The 21,068-nt window shown below is 46.4% G+C and overlaps 1 protein-coding gene across 1 annotated transcript; it reads right to left on the bottom strand.

Annotated features, from left to right (window-relative positions):
- Nucleotides 1-15,908: 15,908 nt before the first annotated feature.
- On the bottom strand, nucleotides 15,909-18,315 carry LOC136785392 (T-box transcription factor TBX3-like). The gene is made up of 3 exons (XM_066746414.1): nucleotides 18,206-18,315; nucleotides 15,999-16,161; nucleotides 15,909-15,923 (listed from the first exon to the last, which is right to left on the bottom strand). Exons 1-3 carry the CDS (start codon nucleotides 18,313-18,315, stop codon nucleotides 15,909-15,911), a joined length of 288 nt encoding a protein of 95 aa, XP_066602511.1.
- Nucleotides 18,316-21,068: the final 2,753 nt, after the last annotated feature.

The following is a 21,068-nucleotide window of genomic DNA, read 5'->3' as shown; positions in this document are numbered from 1 at the left end:
GGATTGAAAACAACGGAGCGCGATCTCTCCAGAATCGACATAATTGCAAGATTTCAACAGCATTGCAACGATCGAAAAGAAATTCTAATTACCGTCCGAAAAATTCCATCTTTGCGCGAGGAGGAGAGAATTTTTCTCACTGGAAAAACTTGTTTTTTGGCGAGCGTGAACTGTCTAGAGGCAGTCATGCTATATAGATTTAATTGACCGTGCGTTTTGAGCGTTTCGTGTGGACTGTTGGGTTAGCGAGCAACGTAAGAAACGCACACTTATAAGCGTTGTAGCAGAGGCCGGTTATTAACCGTGGTCTATCGCTGGAGGTGTGTTGATGAAACCTGAGATTTGTGATTTAGATGAGCTCACCTCCGGACTCTCCTACAACACAGGGTTGGCTGAAACTTCGTCTCCTCCTCCTCCTCCTTCTTCTTCTTCTCTTCTCCTCACCCTCCCACCCTTCTCACCCAATCGATCCTTCTTTTTCCGGACGAATTCGGTCCTCGGGGCCCGTAACGCTTTGTTTTAACTGTTGAAAGTCTCGCTGGAACCAGGTATAAGGAAACCTTGGCTAGAAGCTGTCGTTGTGGGGGTTCTCTTCAACGTTCTCGATCGTTACGGAATAATATTTATTATACTCATCGTGCAATGCAAATAACTATCTACCCTCCCTCTCTCTCTTTAACCAATTGTATCCTTCGAGTAATCCCATAGTCCTTCCACCTTTTCCCCCGTATCAATCGTATCTTCGTAATGAAAAGAGGAGAAAAAGGTCGAGTGTATAGACGTTAGGAGACCACGTCTCGCTGAGCTTCGATGCAAATGATATCGTAGAGAGGAATACACCATATAATAGACTTCGAGGGAGACCGGAGAATATTTTTGGAGAACGCGGTGCAAGTTTGGCGAGACAATGGTCGGATTTGTAGGCTTTTATTCGGAGTCTGCGAAGATTCTCGGAGATGGTAGGGGCTACTTTCCTGGAAGATGGAAACGGGATCTGGATGCTCGAGTGGGAGGAGAGGAGAGAAGTGTACGTCGATTTAATCGGTAGCCGAGAAAGAGGCCACATAAATAAGATCTATCTTGGGTTGAACACGGGAATCCTTTAGCGCGTAGATAGAGCGGGGACACCCCGTAGATAAGCGAGGCTCTTTCATCGCGCCGCCACCGCCGATAAAGTGTCTCCGGCACGCTGACTGGCTTTAAAGTCCCACACGGTAAATCGGCTACCGCTCTGCTCTTCTCTTCTCTCCTCTCCTCTCCTTTCCTCTGACCTCGCCTCAACCCCTCGCTCTCCCACAACACACACACACATAAACACACGGTTTCACCTACCGAGCTACCTCACTTGCTCGTCGATCTCTCCTCTATACACTCCAAACTTCCACAATCTCTTCCTCCATTTCCATTAAATACCACTCACCAAACGACAAATTTCCTACCAAAACAAATCCACCAATCCCGTAAGTGCAATCTTTACGTTTACAGTCGTTCAACAAGAAAATTTTGTTACTGTTGCCAAACTCCAATAATTACTAAGGACGACTTTAATTTTCATTTCATTTGACATAAAGTATACAGTGGTGACATCCTTGCATACTTCTGTATATAGATGAAGAAATTAATCGAAGGTAGGGACATAATCCTATGGACAGAATCAAGTGTAAGTAGGATGTAGAATTGAATAGAGAAAGTATTACTTTTAAATTGAAAAAATATCGAAGGATTCGATATTGATATTAGATAGGCCTCTCATGAATAGTTGTTGAGGAGGATGAGTCACAATCCGGGCATTCCCTGAGGAAGATCGTGCTGGAAAGTAGCGGTGTTGCTGGAAACGTGCGATCGAGCGTTTCTGTTAGGCTAAATACACCAATGGCTGGCTGGTCTAGGCTATATACCACCGATGGTAGCACGCAAGAAAGGATTGTGGACTGTGAAACAGAAGAGCGCGGTGCAGGCAGAGTGAGATAGGAGGGGGGGGGGGGGGGGGGTAGAGAATCCGAGAGAGTCGTTCGTTCTCCTTTCGAGAGAGAGAGAGAGAGAGAGAGAGAGAGGAAGACTCGTGCATGCGAGAAAGACCGTAGGTGGGCATCATTCCCATTACTCGCCTCATTATGCTTCGACGTATTTCCATAACGACTCGTTAGCCGCAAAGATCCAGCGCTTCTTCCACCCGTCTACCCTATGTACTCGCTAGATTCTACCAAGGAGGCTCACCGTGGGTGGCACCTCCTCGTGGGAACCCCCGTATCGCCCATTTTCCCTCATTTTCCCTCATTTTTATCCATTTTCATTAATTTCCATCCAACGCGCTCTTCTTCGTCCTCCTCGTCTCACGGACGTCTCGCACGTTCCTCTAGGTCCGCAGGTATCCATATAGCCACGCCAAATGACACCTCTTCGGCTTATCCTTCCGGAAGAAATCCGCGATCCCAGGAATTCCATCGATATAACCTCCTTGAAAAATTACTCCCGACTGCCCTCTTTCGGTATATATAATACCGTTTACGAGAGGCTATATCGGATTGGCCGTTCGACTTTAATCCCTGATTGCCATTAGAACCTCGTCCCGAATGCTCCTCGGGAAGATTGGAATTTGCCAGCTCGATATATCTACATATATACTGGGTCGACGAGAATTTTCTGCCATATTCTATTAAGTGATTACGCAGGATTTTTTGTCCCTATTATTATTGTAATCGATTGGATCATTGGCAGGAAAATTAACGAGGATATTCATGCAGCAGCTGTATATAGGAGGAGGAGCACGGTTATCTTTATTAATAAGACGAATCTCTTTGCAGGATGACACGAGTGCTGCACGGACGGAGCCTTCGTAGCCAGGGCAGACGATATTTTCGCGAGTACCCCAGGCGATTTCCAAAATACCTGACTTGCGAGGCACAAACGACGATCCATTCATAACCCATAGACGCCCCAGGCTAATAGTGGGTTCGTGGCGCCGGGCACGGTCATCAATTTCACGAGGAAACGGCCGTCAATTTCGTATTTTGACGTGGGTCCGACCCATCTCGCTCTCTCGCTACACTCGAGGACTTCCTTAACTCGACTTCCATTAATTTCACCGAAATTACCTCTTCTTCACAGCGCGTTTTTGCTCCACACTGAGGATCGACGCCACTTTGGAAAATTCTCATAAAAAATTACCCATTTCTCTCCATCGTTGGAAAACTCATCCGATCATCAAGATTCAAGGTCAAGGCTTCTACACGTCGCGCGAAGATGACATATATATAGCGAGAGATCTCACAGAGAAATTACGTAGAGACAAGAAGAAGGCCGAACGAGTGCAGCAGTGTGGAAGGAAAGGACGGAGGAGAATGGATTTCGCGTGAAATTGGAGGAAGAAGGGAGAATATTGGGTGTTCGAGGGTAGAGTGCGAGGTCAATTTCGGCCAATTTCGGATAATTCACGGGGCGGTGAGTTTTGAGGAGGGGTGCTTCCTGGGAGAAGAGTATAGATATAGGTAGAGGAGAGAAGAGGAGAGGAGGGGGGGGGGGGGGCTCGCGCGACATATGGCTCGTGCGGCGATGGCAAAATGCGATAGAGCAGCATAGCTGGGCTCTATCGCATTACGGGAACTATCTCTTACGGGGCTTACACGGACCTCGGGATTACGGTCCACCGCAGGGACTCCCGGGATCGTAGATCCCCGATACGATACATCACGAGGGAATAACTGGCTCGCGAGAAGCTGGCCGAGCATGCCTGATATGCCAGCGCGATTTCGCCTTTCGCTTTATCCGGAAACAAATCGACCTCGCCCACCCTGTCCAGCCTCATTCCGCCCAGCACGATTTCAAAGCCACTTACGACTCGCCAAATTCCCTCGCTATTCTCTTCTCCCTTTTTAATTCATCTCCCTTCTCCTTCTCCCTCCTCCACCGCCGCTCTCCTCTTTTTACCCAGATATGCTCGCTTATTTTTGCGAAAAACCCGAATTTATTTACCGAGCAGAGGTCGTGAGTCGACGACGGCTAATTGCGCTGCTCCGGCGAGAATTATAGCCGCGGGAGAAACGCTGCGGCAAAAAGAGGAAAGAAAAGTATGCGTAGCCTCGTAAAATTCGGCCAAACGCCGAGCGAGATTAATGGAGAAAACGAGAACGAGCTGCGAGAAATCGCGAAGGGGGCGCCCCTGGCGACCATTGAAAACCGAAACACTGCAATTTTCACGTTCCACCATCGACTTAACGACGAGACACTGCTGCTTTTTCTACGAATTTCTACGCTCACTCGCAAAAATCTCCATAAACGCTGCTTATTCGATGCTATACGTGCCAAATGCTGTTGGAGGGAGACAGAAAATTCTGCGTCTCGAGGAATGGAACGCGAGAGCCTATATAGATTAGGTTGCACCTTATTTTTTTTTTTTTATCGTTGACTTTGGAGCAAGTAAAAAAAGTGGTTTTGCGGAATGAAGAGGGTGGGGATGAGACACAGTCGTGCCGCTCGATTTTTCACGCTTTTCCAAGGAGAGCTGCCGGAACGCATCGGTTTCACTTATCTTCGGCAATTATCACTGGCTTCTATCACAGAGCAGGCTTCCCAGTGCGATCGTAATCGCTGCGCGTTCAAAGCACGCCGCTTCCATTTTCTTTGCCGCCGTTTCCCCGTCGAGTGTCGAAGAAACACTTCCGTCGACGATATTACCTCAACACGCTTCCCAAAGCACCGAGCGATGGGCTCGTGTAAAAGATGCTAATAACAATTAACGATCGACATCCTGAGGAAACTCGGCGCGCGAACGAGAAAACTCTGCATACGTGTTTTGTACACGTACACGGTGAACCGCGTCGAGAGACGATGAAGAGTTTTTAGAGCAGGATGACGTTATCCGGTGGAAATAAGCCGTTGGATGAACGAGGAGGGTGAGTAGGAGAACATCCTCGAGGACGATCCGCGGGGTCGAGCGGTTTAAAGTGTTTTACGATTGCGTAACGATCGAGCTATCGGTCTCGCGCGGCATTAGCCGATCATTAGCATTGTGAAAGAGACGGTAGAAAAAAGCGTGCAATTGCGGATGCGAACGCGTCGACCGTCTCTTATTGCCAGCTGCATCCGCGGTACTGCAAAGTTTTATGCAGAGCCGGAGGAAAATTCAAAATGGCCGACTTGGCGCTCGCCACGACGAAATATCGATTTCGGGACGCCTCGCTCGCGAGCGGCGAAACAACTCGGAACAGAATTTTTTACGACCAGCCGTGTCGCTCCGACCGATAGTTTTGTAATTATATGTATATCCAACGGGCACATATCTTAATTGTAAAATTATATTCAACGCTTCCTCCTTTGAATTCCTCTTGCGCAAACGCAAGATCGACTGTTATATCGACTATCGCGACTCTGCTATCGATTAATCGGGGTTTTGCATAATCGATCGACGCAGAGTCGACTCAACATTCGATATTTTCGGCTATCGCTCGAGATAAGGATGAAAGGATATCGAAAGCTCCGCTACTTCCTTATCGCCATAGTCGCGGTTTCCCATATAAATTATTCCACATCTCTCACTTTAATTATCATAGTCGATTTCGAACGAAAAATCTTTATCGTGCCGCCGCCGCTTTCTACTCTCCTGCGGGTATGGCGCTTGCCACCACGAAGATCAATTAGCGAGCGTATATTGCATCCGTTAATTGGCAAGAGTCGAGATTTCGTTTAATCAAGTTGAAATCGAACGTATAACGGTGGGACCTCCCGGAACTTTGTTTCCGCAACAATGCTTATCGCCCGAACCGCTCTTACCACGTTTCTAAATCAAATTTATACCCTCTGCTCGATTAACATAGATTCCAGCACTCTTCGTCGCACCGGCCACCCATCGATTAATCGTAAATTACAGCAGCGGTGTCCTGGAAATGGGATAAATTTGAGGAAGGATGCGACTGAAGTCATAGGTTGCAAGAAAGGTCGAGTGTTGGGAGGGGGGGGGGGGGGGTGACAAACAAGCGAAAAGGTGGCCTTCCACCGCGGAGAGAGGGTGGAAGAGCGACGTGGAGGGACGAGGACGAGAGGAAGGAAGGACGTCTCCCCTTCTTATTTTAGCTTTCTCTCAAACTTACACTGTCGCTCACCATCGAAGCGTGAGGCCGACAAGACCGCGGCTCTTCGTCCACGTTTGTCAGCGCTAAATTGACGCGACATCTCGAAAACCACGACACCAACCACCAATTCCCTCTCCTCCCCCACTCACCCGCGTATTACGTTACACGATCTAAATGACCAGCAGGCCAGTAGATAGTCCTTGCGGGATCTCCCTCTCAAACTCGCTAATAATAAGTCGCGTAAAACCCCTCGACGAAAATCCCATGCAGAAATTTTCCACACGTTCGCAGATTTTATCGAATCTAATTGCACGCTCGCATATAGCATTATAAATCTTCGAAATGGAGAGACGAGGGGCGGGAAAGAAGAGGGGGAGTGCTGTAGCAATTTTTGGAGAAATGTGTCAAGTTGCAATAACCAGACGAATTCCTGGCATAGCTAGGAGGTTATATATGTAGGGTAGGGAATAAAAAATGGAAAAGGAGGGGGTTCCATCAAAAGAGAGCTAGAAGAAGAGCGAGAGAGAGAGAGAGAGAGAGAAAGAGAGGCGAGGGATACAAAGCGAAGCGCCGCCGCGTCGAGAATTCCCAGTGACAACGACAGAGTTCTCGGAATTCCTTTGGCGATGGCCAAGCGCGCACCCACCTAGCCTCGCCTCGAAAAGTCAATGCCGGCGCCATTATAGCAGATATATATTAGTGGACAAAAAAAGTTCTTGGGGAATTAGCGCGTATCAGCGGCAGCTCCACGAAATCTTTTTTCATCGTCTCTGCGCATGTATATATATATATATAATCAAAGGTATATACGAAAGGAGGAGGAGGGGCGAGAGTTTTAAAAAGCACTATACGAGAGTGAAGGGACTCGATAAGAAACGGAGGATGTTAATGAAACGATTGTACAACGTTTTGAATGGAATAAATTTTCAGTGAAATTCGGAGCAAGTTTTGCCTGGGGAAGTTTGGCGAAGGGAGCCAGTGGGTATACCAGTCGGGGCCAGTGTGTTCGTCATGGCGGCGTGATGTTGTCAGAGGGTAAATATTAATTAGCTCGACTCTGTGCTCATTTCGGTCTCTCCATTGGATGGAAAGAGAACTCGCTTCGATGGCTGCATGTGTGTGTGCGTGTAGCCAAAGCTAGCCAGAAGCGGCGTTAACCCGAATAAACACATTTTCGACTAGTGGCCGGTCACACCTTGGCGAATTTCACTGTTGCTGTTGCTGCAGCCATGATTAAACGATCGCTCCAAACGAGACCTCTGATTTTCACACTCTCTCTCTCCCTCTCTCTCTCTCTCTCTCTCGAATACACACGTATATACTCGTGTTTACCATTCGAAGATTTAATTGCACCGTCAAGAATCGAGAGAGAGAGAGAGAGAGAGGAGAAATTTGTATTTCCAGAGAGGGCAGAGTATACGAATGGCTGCGAAACGGTTGTAAATTCTGGGATTGGAGTGAAATTTGTCATAGGCATTATGCATAAGTGCATGGAGATGCATTTGCGAGGGTCAACTCAGGGGGGGGGGGGGGGGGGGGGGGGGAATATCGGAGAGAGATATAGGTGCATGAGAGAGGGGGGAAGAGACGAGTAGGGGTTTTGTAGGAGAACATAGTGGGTTTCCCCACTACAGCCAGCTGCACGTTTCTTCGTTTAGGTGGGGGACGACGACCGCCTCTAGAAACGCCCTTCGACTCGATATGCCCCACGACGAGAACGTACATCGCGCGCGCGGCATACGTGCGATATGTGTGTACGAGGGGCTCTTGCCAATAACACGTAACGCACGCATGCACACACACACACACTCACAAAAGCATACGCTCTAATGTAATTCTCGCTTGCTTCCATCCAGCCAAAACCCCCATGTATGCCTCTCTATCTCTATCTCTCTCTCTCTCTCTCTATATATATATATATATATACGATTTTCCGTTTACCACACACACATGAAGAAAAGTGGTCGATGGTATGCGAAACACAGTCGGTAACACGACGAATGCTCGTCGAGAGCGTACGCGTGTGTTTGTGATGCTCGTGCTCGCAGAGCTGACGTCCCTTCGCGTTTATTGTCGATCACTCAGCGATTCCGTTGCACCAAAACCGATCGTTAAACCGTGCTGGAAGCTTCTAGCCACGAGAACGACTCGCTAACAGCGAAATTATTCGCGAACATTGCTTCGCGTCTCGCTTTCCAAATACACGCGTAAAGTGCAAATCGTTTTAACGACCAACCGCGTGCGAAAGAATAATCACTCGTGAAATAACCAACGAAGATTATCGCGAACTTGCGACAATATTTTTTTTAAACGTCCGTTTTCACTCTTTCCACTGCGGTGGCTTCGTTAATGACATACCGCGCGCAGAGATGGCGAAAATGGAGGAGCACTTTCGGATAACTGGCTGCACAGCACTATATACGCTGCGTAAATATAGGAAATCTGAAACGAGGTTTCCTCATCGAGTCGCGTTGCGCAAAAATCCTTCGACCTATCGAGCCAGTCATCGTCGTGATTTATGGCGTAAGAAGGAGCGAATTCACATATCCGTTATCGAGTCGCTCGCATCGAATCTTGGTCCAATCAATTTTTCCTAGAATCCCCCCCCCCCCTTTACGAGGAATAATTAGAATTATTTCGCGAAGCTACCCCGATGGCACCTTATTATTTTCTCGCGAAATCTCTCGGGTGTTCGCACGTGTAAAATTTATAGTTTTGTGCAGTTGCGAAAACTGTGCTCGCATATACATATATATATATATATAGGAATAGCGTGCGAGGAGGAAAATAAAAATTCCTATCGCAGCTGGTACAAAGGGCACTGGTTCGTGGGGTTTCGGCTAGGTTAATTCCTTTTTGTTCGACCCGCGGGGGTACTTAGAGCGGCGCAAAAGGAGCGAGCTGGAAAAGCGACAAAGCGAGAAAATTCCGACTTTTCCAACTTTCGCTTTTTGCGGTCCGCGCGCGCTCGTCAGCACCTCTAATTTCTTTTTGCTTCTTTTCCCGTCCACGTCCAAAGCGCGCGACGGTATTTAAGCGGGGGAAAAAGGACCGAGGAGGACTCGTGGACGATTCGTCGCGCTCCTTCCTTCGAGCCAGCCGTAAAAAGTTAAAAGTGTCCCTTGTACCGGCCACTCCTGCCAATTATCTCCTCATCTTTTGTCTTCTCGCATCTCGACGAGTCGCTCGTCGGAGCTCCTCGCGATAATGTTTGTACAATGTAGCCCCGGTGTGAGTGTGCTGCGCGTCGAAAGAGCCCGCGCACTCCAACAATGTGGACAATTGCAACGACGGACCTGAATTTTACTACAGACATTTTGTTTCGCGTATAGAAAAAAAAAGAAACAAACGTTATTTTAGCTGTAATGCTTCGTAAGAAAGCTCGTTCGGATGGTGGAGAAATCGATTTTGGATGTACCGATGGTGGTTCGATTTGGGGCTGACAGCGGAGGGGGGGGGGGGTGATGTACATCGGTTTCCGCTAGTTCTGGTTTGTCGAGTGAAGAGCGGGTCGGATGGATAAGGGTGGATCTCTATATATAGGGTGAGAGAGAGAGAGCGTACGTTGTTTGCGACGTTGCGCCCGGAGGGACGAGTCGATTGGGTCGTTTCAACGGCAAAAGACGGATCGACGGGGATCGCCTTACGGCGGCCCGTTCGATTCTATTAAACCGAGCCACTACGCCCCTGCTATTCCCTCATTCTCGGCCCCAAAAGAGCTCCTCTGCTCAAATCCATCGCGGTCACCCCAGGATTCTCGTCCTCTTTGCCGATAAGCTCCTCGCCCCAGCGCCTCCTCAGCATCCACTGTCCTCTTCGTTAAGATCAATCCCATAGATCCCACCTTAATTGATTCGATTATCTTCGCGTAGCGACGCCGATTCCACCCCCCCCCCCCTCCACCTAGTAAACCATAGCTTAGTTTCGGAAATTTCTGAAAAATTCCAACGAATCTACGGTGGATAAGGATTATTACGAGGAATTGGGCACAAGGTAGGTTTTTCTTCGAGTCTGACACTAGTCCGTTGACGAACCGTAATATTCTCTTCATCGACGGACCGGGAGTGAGTGACGTTTCATTTTTTCAGCTGTTTGTTATTCGGTTTGCAAAGTTATCGCATCGTTCGACTCTAAGATTTGCATACCGCTCCGTTGCACCCACGCACTTTGCGAGCGATCGACCTTGCTTTACCTTGCCAGTGGATATATACACATATATACAGAGATGTACATATGTATATGTAGGCAAAACGCTGCGCGCAGAAATAATGTCAACCTTAGCAACAAAATACGTACGTGCCGACTGACAGCTGTCAACTCCTGGCTTGGCCGTGCGGACTCTGCACTTTTCCCCCACCAACCTCTTCATCCGCCCACCTCACCCACTCCCGACCAATTACGGAATTTCTCGAGAACTCCGACTCTCCGACAATGCTACCCATTATCTAGTCCAAGTCCATTTAAATACATTAAGACTTCATTTAAAGCCATTTAAATACAGCGAAACCGTGCCGGCTAACATTGTTTTCGATCGATACTCCGCAACACTCATTTTACATCAAATTCTATATACACAATATGTGTATATATATATGTGTGTGTGTTTCTATGTATATATAAATCTTAGAGAATTATATTTGTTGCTCGCACATCGCGACGAGCGATTCGATTCCGATTAGTGTACATATATATGTGTGTGTGTGTGTGTATAGTGTGCCTACTGTATATACCAGCCAGTATTAAGGCTCGCGCTGATTGGACGGAGAATACGACTTTGGCTCGTGTTTAGCATGAGAGGATATGATTGACGATCGGTGGAAAAGCGGCTTCGTTAAGCCGCACGGATAGAAAAGTTAAGAGAGGAGGCTGTATAAAAACAGATATAGCTCTCAGGGGGGAAATGAGAATCTTGCACGAGGGCATATATCGCGTTTGCCAGTTTTTATTCGTAGCAATGAGCCGACCGGATTCCGCTGGGCGCAAATTGCGCGTTTCGCGCTCTGCGAAGACCCGCGGAATGCGATCCGGTCCAATCGCGAGAATCCAGATCGTTTCGGTCAGCTGCAGGAATGGGAGAGATCGAAGGCAAAAAAAAGTTTAAATAATTATATATATATATAGATAGATAAAACGGTGGGGCTCCGAAGCAAGAGAGACTTTTTAGCGAGGAGAGGGAAGTGAAGTAGGGAAGGGGGAGGGGGGATTAATGGAGTGTCAGGGGCAGGGTAAGGGGGGGGGGGGGAGGCAAAGCAAAAGCGCGTGAACGGGTTGTGTCGGTTGGGGCTGCTGATGCTTTGCAGCTTCTTTCGCACGTTGCAGATACACCCGCGTTCGTTACTCTCTCCACTCACTCGTCTCTCAAGGGGAAATTTGCACAAGTGCCAGCTCACCGATCCTTTTGCTCCTCGAGTGTGCTGAAAACTCCTCCATTCACCGATATTTCCCGGTAATGCGTATATCCATCCTGCATTTATTCCCGACCATTCTTCCACGAGAAGGAAGAAAAAATATCGATCATTTTCGAGCTAGATAAACAACTACAATTGACAAGAAAAAAATAATATAGTCAAATTAGAGCCGATACACGAGGTAATTTGAACATCAAAGTCGAAGAATTTTCTTGTCGTGACAGAGTGGCCGGAGTTGGACTTAAAAAAATGAGATATACGGGCAGCTTGTAATCAGGAGCAACGCTCGAGACTCCTGTGCAGCTGGCTCCGCATTAGAAGCTCCGATAAGTTCTAGCCATAGTGTTTTTCTTTTTTAGTAATTATATCTATAGTTCCTGAATATTCATTTTTCATTTTATCATTTTCAATTTCCTAAGATAGAATTTTTTTCTCTAAAAATTTTTTAAAGTAAGAGTGCTGGGCTGGAAAAGGCAAGTGCTCCAGAGTGCTCGATGACTGCTACGAAATAAGGATAAGAATGCTCAAATCCGGCAAACCAGTCCGAAAATACGTTAATTTAATGTTTTAAAATTGTTATAAATAAATTAATCTACCCTGGATTGGAAGGTCTGATTTGAGTGTTCTTATGCTTGCTTTGCAGCACTCTGCAGCACTCGCTTATTCCAGCCCAGTGCTCTAGCATTAAAAATTTCCAGAAAAAAAAATTGTTTTTTTTTTTAAGGAAGTTAAGAAGAAAATTAAAATTTTGTGTTCAGGATTTGTAGACGATTACTTAAAAAAAAAAAAAAAAAAAAAAAAAAAACAGCACTACGGTCAGAACTTATCAGAGTTTCTAATGCGGAGCCAGCTTCACTGAAGTATGCTCGAGGTGACACAAGGGAGGAGAAGTTTCAGGATATGGATCGACGCGAAAAGAAAGATCGAATGTTCCGACGGTTCGCGTGACAGGGGAATCCTCGTACCCACGCGTGACCTTGGACTTCGCACGCGCCCCGAAACTCAACCGAAAATCCAATTTTGTACAAAAATTGCAGGGATTCGTGCAAACGTTGGAGCGCAACACTGAGCGGGAGAGGTTGAGGAGGGCGGGGGGGCTGCATTGATGGTTCTGACGCTTTAGGGAAAGGGTGCGGTGCACGCGTGCGCGCGCGTGTACATGCGTGTTTTTGCAAGACTCCCGCACGATAATTAAAGTTGCGAGGCAGCACTGATGGAATCCACGAGTAGCGGTCGTTGTTGGCTGGACGAACGCCTGATTGTTTTTCATGGTAGAATTTTTCCTGAACGGAAAATTGAAAATAGAGAGAGCAAATTCATTTTTCTACTCCCGGCCGGGGAGGAGGGGGTGGTACTGGCTATACTTGAACCTCGTCAAGCCGTGGAACGTGGTTTTATTTGAAACCAAAACTATTCGGAGTCGTGACGAAATTCAAGGGACGAATGGAATATGTTGCATGTTTCTTTCAAAGAAAAAGCTTTTCTAATCTTGTCCAATGGGACGAAGAAAGAAGAATTATTTGAGGATTTTAAAGTTGAGATTCTTGAAATAAAGGAAAAGTAAAAGATGTACCTATATATTCTAATATATGTATATATTTCCCATAAATGACGCAACGAGGCGAAGCTTCAAATCGCTGGAGGGAGCCAAGTAAATCGAGAAGTCAGTCGAACTCTCGGTCAAACTGCTTCATTAAACTCGACTGTTTTGGCGTGTTGGCCTGCAAAATGCAGCTGATGAGTCCGGGGCAGTTGCGAACGCGCCGGCAGCGATAAAGTGCGTGCGAGGCTCGACGAGGACCGTTCGCGTGTACCTCGGTCGCTTCTTCGACGTCCGTAATTAAAAGCGCAAGAAGAAAAATAAGCCGAGGTAAGTCGTCGTCGGAATTCGACTGTCATTTGGGGGAAAGAGCAGGTACTCGAGCGGCCGAGGATTAGAGGGTAGAAGACAATGATCTCGAAGAGGGAAAAGGGAAAATAATAAGGTCAGTGAAGAAGTCGAAGGATGATGGAAGTTGAGACAGTTGACGTTGGGAAAAATCCAGGTGCCTGTGGGAAACTCGGAAGGAGGAAGTGGATGCGCGACAGGGGCCAGGATGGCGCCTGGCGGAAGGAGAAAACAAAGAGGATGGTCATGGACCACCGATCGCTAAACGGGAGCTCGGTTGGGAATGTCCTGTTTGCCGAGCTGCCAAACTCCTTTGAGCAATGTTTGCTCGCACGCCCAACGAGGCACGAGACGTACCACTCGACTCTTGTCCCGGATCGTCCTGGACCACTCCAGGACGATCCCGGACACTCTCGATGTTGTTTGTCCTCCCCGGGATTTCCTACAAAGGGCACCGTCCGGATTTAAGCCAGGCGCCTCTTCGGTATACACTCCTCCGATGTTTGCGCTAATTTCCATGCTTTCCCCGTTAAGCGTCCCGGGAAAACCCATTAGTCCCATCGTGGAGAATCTCCCATTTCCTCCAGGCCGAAATGCAGCAACAGCGGCTAATGGGTAAATTCTTTCGGAGGCGAAAAAATCAATTAAGCACGAAAGGACGGAAAACAAAGTTGGAGGAGACAGAGTAGAAAATATGAAAAAGGAAAAGGAGGATATTTCTCAAAGGATGCGACACTTTAAAGGACATTTTAATTCAGGCTTGATCGAACAGCTGAGAGATTGAGCGAGCGGGAAGAGACTCGAGGATTGTGGAATAATCTGGAAAAGAGCCGCTTAGAAAAGAAACTCTCTCTCTCTCTCTCTCTCTCTTTCTCTCCGGTGATCCTCGAGGATCTCGCAGGATTCTCTCGCCAGGTTGAAAGGGATCTCGCTTAAAGCTGGAAAAGGGCTGCCGGACGAAAAGGCGCGTCGCCGACTATTAGCCGTCGTAAAGGGTTCGTCGAGGATATTTCAAGGGACATTTTCCGGGCTCGTGCACAGAGGTCCTCCTGGAGGAGCCACTGGCGCGCAGGTGAACCGTGCATAACGTCGTGGCCACATTATCTCTCGACGACAATCTGCCTGCTCCATATTTACCGCCAAGAAAAATAAAGAAGGTCCGTTCTATGGGGTCTCTCGCACACAATTTGCGGCTGCATCCTCTCTTCGGGTTCTCATCCACGTTCTCCGCGTACCTGCGTTTTAAGCGGTGCTAACAAGAGTTAGGATGAGAGGGGGTGTGGGGGGAGCGAGGTCCAGGAAGCTATACGTGCGAGAGAGAGAGAGAGACATATAGGTATATATCGGTGAGCGTGTGTGTACCGGAGAAGGATAAGGGGAGCGACAGCTAACAAAGATCGGCCTGCCACGCACTGCACGACGGCAGTAGCAGCAGCAGCCATTGACATCGTGCTGGTCCTGGATAAGGAGGACTAGATTTCACGAGCCAGCGGTGCAGGATCTTTCAAAGAGAGCCGACGACGAGCCGCAAAAAGGATTCGCAAAAAAGAGGCGGACGGCCCGGTTTGCTGGCGCACGAGAGAGAGAGAGAGAGAGAGAGAGGGGGGGGGGGGGGACGAAAAGAGTGGTCCAAGGCGGTCCAGAGTGTGCTGAAAGAGGCAGCCTTTGCTCGAGTTGCTGGCTTCCGCAGGCAGCCTCCGGGAGAGAGAAAAGACGAGAATGAAAAGACCGGCTAATAGAGGAGAGCCGAGTTCCGAATTCGCCGCGGGGAGATCCTGTTAGGGGGAGGGGGGAAGGCAGACTACTTGACGGCGAAATCCCTTCGCGATAACTTAATCCCCGGGATTTAACGGACGCCGGAATCCTCGCGGAAATCCGATCGTACCTTCTGTTCCTGCCGCCTCTTGCGTCACTTCCGCTTTCTCAACCCCAATATCCATGCAGATTAACCCGTGAACCAATATTCCCTATTCTTCGACCAGCTTCTTCGCGAATTACGTTATTCTCCCTCTATTCTTTTTGTTTTTTTTTTTATTGGCAAATCGTCGATCGACAATGAACGATGCGGTACACCAAGAGAAATAAGTGGATTCGACGTTTGGAAAAAATACTCTTTTTTTTTTTAATAGAAAAAATCCTCCTGAACAACCGGGAATGGATTAGAGTCCCTGGAATTAGTTCCAAGTTCAGGAGGTGAATTACGAATTACTGTTACAGCTAGAGTTCAATTTGTCGAGGGCTATTATGTTTTCATTTAGATAGTTACCGTACCGGCATAAACTAACTATATTTATAGCAACTTTCACTATATTTTCACGTTGCCATTACTATATTCTGCAAAGTTAACTTGCATTTTACTATATTGATTTTTATAGTTTGCGGTAGTATATATATATATATATATCAATAATAATAACGTTCAAGATAGAGTATACTTTATAGTTGAGACCCGAGGTAGGCCACTATTTGGATTTCTCTCAGTGTGCAGAGACGAACGTAAAAATAATAGCATGCAAAAGTGAAGAGAGTTTGCTCGAAAGCACTTTACGGAAAGTGAAGCTAGCGATTATAATGGCAAACCGAGGATCACTTAAAAACTAGTAAGTAAGTAATTGTTTGGTTGGCGTTACGTACAGTACTTACAAAGCCGTGCTTGTCGCTGATGTTGTTGGTGAGCTTGAGCTTGTGAAAGCTCACGACTTTCTGCATCCACTGTTCGCCACTACTGGGCGAGTCCGGATGTATGTACATCCTCTTCGGCATTTCCGGATCAGCTTTGCCAGCCACCATCCACCTGCTGCTCGTCCCAAACAGAAACCGCCAATTAACAATCGTTAGCCATTTACCTTAGCTCTCTATGCTAGATAATTACGAGTCTCTCCACTACGTCTACTCCTATATATACGCATAGTGTACACACATACATAGGGTAGACAGCAGCGAGTTTTTCACATATCCAAAAACTCGACTGCCAGATGCCCACGATGAAGGATTCGCTCATTAAGATACTATTTGTTTTACTCGAAGCTTCTTTTACGCGCCAATTAGCCAATTGAGAATTTTACCTCGACGTAGGCTGCATTTTCTTTTCGTGTCTTTTTCGTATAAAATGACAGTTGGTGTTGGGGAGTATACACGCCCCTCCGAAAGTGAATCTTAATACCCAGTAGGGGTGCGAATGTTTGTAAAAAGGGGCGTGGTACCTATCATCCCGGTCACGTCAGAGCCCGACTCGTTAGACCAGTCTCCACAGTCCCACGTGTAATCCTTCATTGTGTGCGATCTCTTTTGCAATTTGACGATGAAGAAATTGCCTTGCATAGATTATTGTCTCTCAAGGATACACCAAAAATTCCCAATAATTTAATTCGCATCGTTCGATGCTTCCGAGTTGACAAAACACATATATCTGATGAGAATAGAGACACGCAAGGCAGTTTCCCATCCGCTGTAACCTTTAAAATTATATTCAATTCGTATACCTGGTCCATTTGATATAATGACTTTTTTTAATCCTCTCGATAACGCACAACACAGGATTCTTTACATATTTTGTTCTTTTTTTTTTTTCTTTAGAAACAACTCAACCATCATCGATATAAAGCAAATAATGGACCATGCATCGAAAATTCATGCGAAGGCTCGCGCGATTCCCATACATGTCGAAATAACAAACTTTTATTCCTCATTCAATTGTCGTCCACCATCCTACGTATTATTTTGATCGAAGCTCGAGTTCCTTCCCAATTCCATTTGGAGGAAAGTGCACGAAAAGTATGGCGACGAGAGCGCGTACGTATTACCATAATGCAAATCTACAAATTTCCGTTAGCCCCGTCGATCAGTTAATTGCATATTTTCCCGTTGATTCATCTCGATGCTTCAGAGTAACAATTGAAAAAGGAAAAAAGTAGCTCGACCATAGGAAATAACCAATTTCAGAGTTTCGTTTTCTATAGATTCGCGGCGACTCATTTGTGAAATTTAATTAAAACTCGTGTGCGATACTAGGTGAAATTGAACGTTTCGCTCCCTCGACGAGAGTGAAAGAGAAAAAAGGAAGAAATTGGTCGCTTAGCCGAAGGCTGAACGAGTTTCGACGAGTATGAGAGATTGTTCGCAGCGCACGCTTCGTTTTCGAGAGTTTTCTCGGGTAGGAAAACAAGCGAGTAAGATGCAAGAGTTGAGTAGCACTGATCAATAAGCGAGAGTCGAGTCGGAATGGCCGAAATCAAGAACGATCGAAAGGATGATTTGCCGGCGATTCGGAATCGACGCGCTATGCTTTGGTGGAGTACGGTGATTCACCTGTTGTGAAATTTATATCGACACTCGTCCGTTGCCACGATGTCCATTAGCAGTATGTAGCTAGCCTGCTTGTCTAACCCGGACACCCTCACTTTATACGCGGGAAACATGCGTCTGCGAACAATTTTTGCAATCGCAAAAAATAAAACACACCGTCAATTAGTTCTTCCGTTTCACTCCAGTCTCTCACTCTCCCTCTCTCTCTCTCTCTCTCTCTAATATATCAATCATTAAAATGTCTCGATAGTCATCAAGATTTTTCTTTCAGCTGCACGTCGGGGGAGGAAAAGTCCGATCCTTCCTAAATTAGTAGGCTAAGCAAATTGGAGCAGCTTGACCTAACCGTATCAACTTTGCCAACACTCGAGAAGCCCATCGCCAGAAGAAGATGTACTCGATTTAATTCGACGTCGAGAGTTCGGAGGAGCTTCTTCCGTGATGGAAAAGTTAAGATGGTTGAGGCAAGCTCTCATCCGTCCATCACGAGATTCCCGTGCGAGTTTCGAGTAGCATTTCTCGCTGTGTTTTTCTACCTGTTGTGGAACTTGTATCTGTAGTCGTCCGCAGCCACGATGTCCAGCAGCAGGATGTACTTGGCCTTGGCGTCCAGACCGGAAACCCGGAATTTCATCTGAGGAAACATCTGCCTGGACCACCCGATCAACGTTAAAATCAGATTAGATTCTTTTACCAGGACAAACAAAAAATATATTGCATAAACATTGTTATATATATATATATATATAATAGAATATAGAAAACATATATTTTATATCACATAAATCGTACATCGAATAGAAGGAAGATGCGCGAGGTTTTCAGTTAATCAAATGGAACATGTGCAATAGTTGTGGTCACATCGAAGCGAAATGTTTATGAAAAATTGCCTCGCGAATTCCGGCACGGATGAAAAGAAAAATTCTTGCGGCACTCGCGCGACGATTCCAGGTTGACCGCGGGACGCTCGAAAGAATTCTAAGGGGCTTGGAATAGAAACGTGTACGAGTCAATCCGATGTGATGTCGCGGAGAGAACCGAGGATCAGCCGGCACTGGCAAACTTTAAATAAAAAGCGGACCCAGACGCGCGCGTCCTCTTATTTACCGAGCTGGCTATACCAACCGTCAGAAAATATATCTCTCGCACACACTCGCTTATAATTCTCGCTGTACAGCAGCCTCGGGCTTTTCTCGACAATTTTCCAAATGAAATTCAATCGTGGCGATACAGTGTTCTCCCTGTCAGTTTCATAAATATCATATATATATACCGTGTCGAGACGGGGATATTTCCCTGTTTCGTCGTTTTCTTTTCGTCAAAATTCCCGAGGCTGAAGACGGTGATGATATGCGAGACGACGTTGAAGATTTTTAGCCGATTTGCCATAGCGAATCTCTCGACTTTGATCCTTTACGCGCGGAGGATCCGAGGCCACAATGGAGAGCTCGTAATTCATGCCGCAGACATAACAGGATTAATAAAATCGGCAGTACGGTCTAGATGAGAGAGTTCAATTACTTTGACACTGATTCCCATGTAGCGCCCAAGACCACCCTGAATAACAAATCGATGACTCTCCATCCGCCGCTTGGCTAACGCGCAGTGTATTTACCAAACACTCTCGAATCAACTCGCCACGCAGAAAAACGTTTGAAAAAGAAATCAGACTACGTCGATTCTCGCTAACGATTCCAAAATCTGCATATCGGATCTTTGGATTTTTGCTACGAATATGCAAGAGTTTTACTTTTGCACTAAGCTTTACAGTCCTTTGGGGAGCATCATGAAAATTGTGGTTGTTTATGCAGTTATTCGATGGCTCTATTCCTTTAACTGAACGCACTTTGTAATTTGTTAATTACACAAATTTCTAATAAAAAAACAACGAATCTCGTGACATGTACAAAGCAATACCACAAGTTCATGTTAAACAAAAATTTAGCATTTGAATGTCTTTAAATCCTTTAATTATATTTCTACATCACTGAAAAATAACGAGTCTGATCCAAACGTTTTGCATTCCTGCTTAAATTCACTCGGTTCCCAGTATATAGGATCGTAAGAATCCTGAGGAGGGAGTCAAGGCGAGAGAAAAGAAATCAGAGAGTGGCAAGAGGTTGGCTATTGGTCAGGGAGTAGGAGCAGAGTATAGAAGGCTGAGGCAGCGTGACGTAGCAATTTAAGGTAATTAGACGTCATAAAGATCGCTCTGGAGGGCCAGTGTCGTGGCAGAAAAGGGGCGCAATAAACATAAGTGAGAAGCTGAAGACGACGGGCGTGGAGGTTTGTCGAGTGGCAACAATAGGATTTCCGGGGTCTCCGTTGACAGGAGACCGCGAGTGATCGACTCCTTTTGTGTCCTTCGCCAACCCACCTGATTGTCGCGCGATAAACTTTCGACAAACTCTCCTCGCCCCCCCCTCCCCCCCCCCCCCCACCCTCCACTCCACCTCGGAAGCTAAATAGCCAAAGGAAAAACGTCCATGACGAGTCGTTTGCTACTTGACGCACGGTTCTCCTTTGGCAGAAATCCGTTTAGAGTAGGAAAAAGCCATTGTGCGATTATATGGAGCCGGATTACCGTACTCTTAAGCTGTCACGCGACAAAGGATAATTATCTGCCTATTTCTGACCGTCCACTCGATGTATAATGCGCTATATGCACAACGTATTTTCATCGAAATCCCTTCTACGAATCGAAGGAGAGAATTTGTCAAAATAAATGCGTAATTTTCCTCTATCGTTGTATAAAAATGATGATTAATAACTTATTACGTGAGAGGGTGTATTATTTTAGGACAAAGTTGCAGAACTACTTGTGCACGAGAGAAAATGTTAGTATTCGAGGAGTATGATCGCTTGTTCGAGGTGTCGAAAGGAGATATATATAGGAGAGGAGAGGGACGTAATCGTAAAGCTGGCCAGAAAAAAGAAGAGTAGCAGGATTTTTGGTAGCATCTGCCTACTGTCCTCGGTACATTAAGTCCTGATGCCTGGCCCCGGTTCACTCTCGCCACAAAGTTTTTCCCTCCTTCCAGAACTCTCATCTCGGTCTACTCATTCATCTCGAGGAGCCTCTAAGCCGGATTATCCGAGCTATGTGAACCAAAACATACCGCGGCATCTTCACCTTGCTTAACGTTCTCGTGAAATCGAAACCCAGCCTCTCCTTCGGTCATGCTATATATAGACTGTGCGTAAAATAAAATTGGTCGGAAAACCACAGAAAATTATCGTATAGCAAATTTCTTCTTTTTATTTTCGCTTATAATTAATATTTTAAGTAAGGAATACGCTTTGAGCGAGTCGGGAGATCAAGTAGGTATATTTATGGGATGAGATCGACCGATGCAACGTATATATAGATATATAATTGTGATATGCAGCATTGGTATA

The sequence above is a fragment of the Prorops nasuta genome, unplaced genomic scaffold (assembly GCF_024137725.1).
Source record: "Prorops nasuta isolate Cenicafe-Biocafe unplaced genomic scaffold, Cenicafe_Pnas_1.2 PNAS00305, whole genome shotgun sequence".
NCBI classification, from domain to species: Eukaryota; Metazoa; Arthropoda; class Insecta; order Hymenoptera; family Bethylidae; genus Prorops; species Prorops nasuta.
The sequence above is the reverse complement of the archived record's forward strand: the minus strand, read 5'-3'. Positions and strand labels throughout refer to the sequence as shown.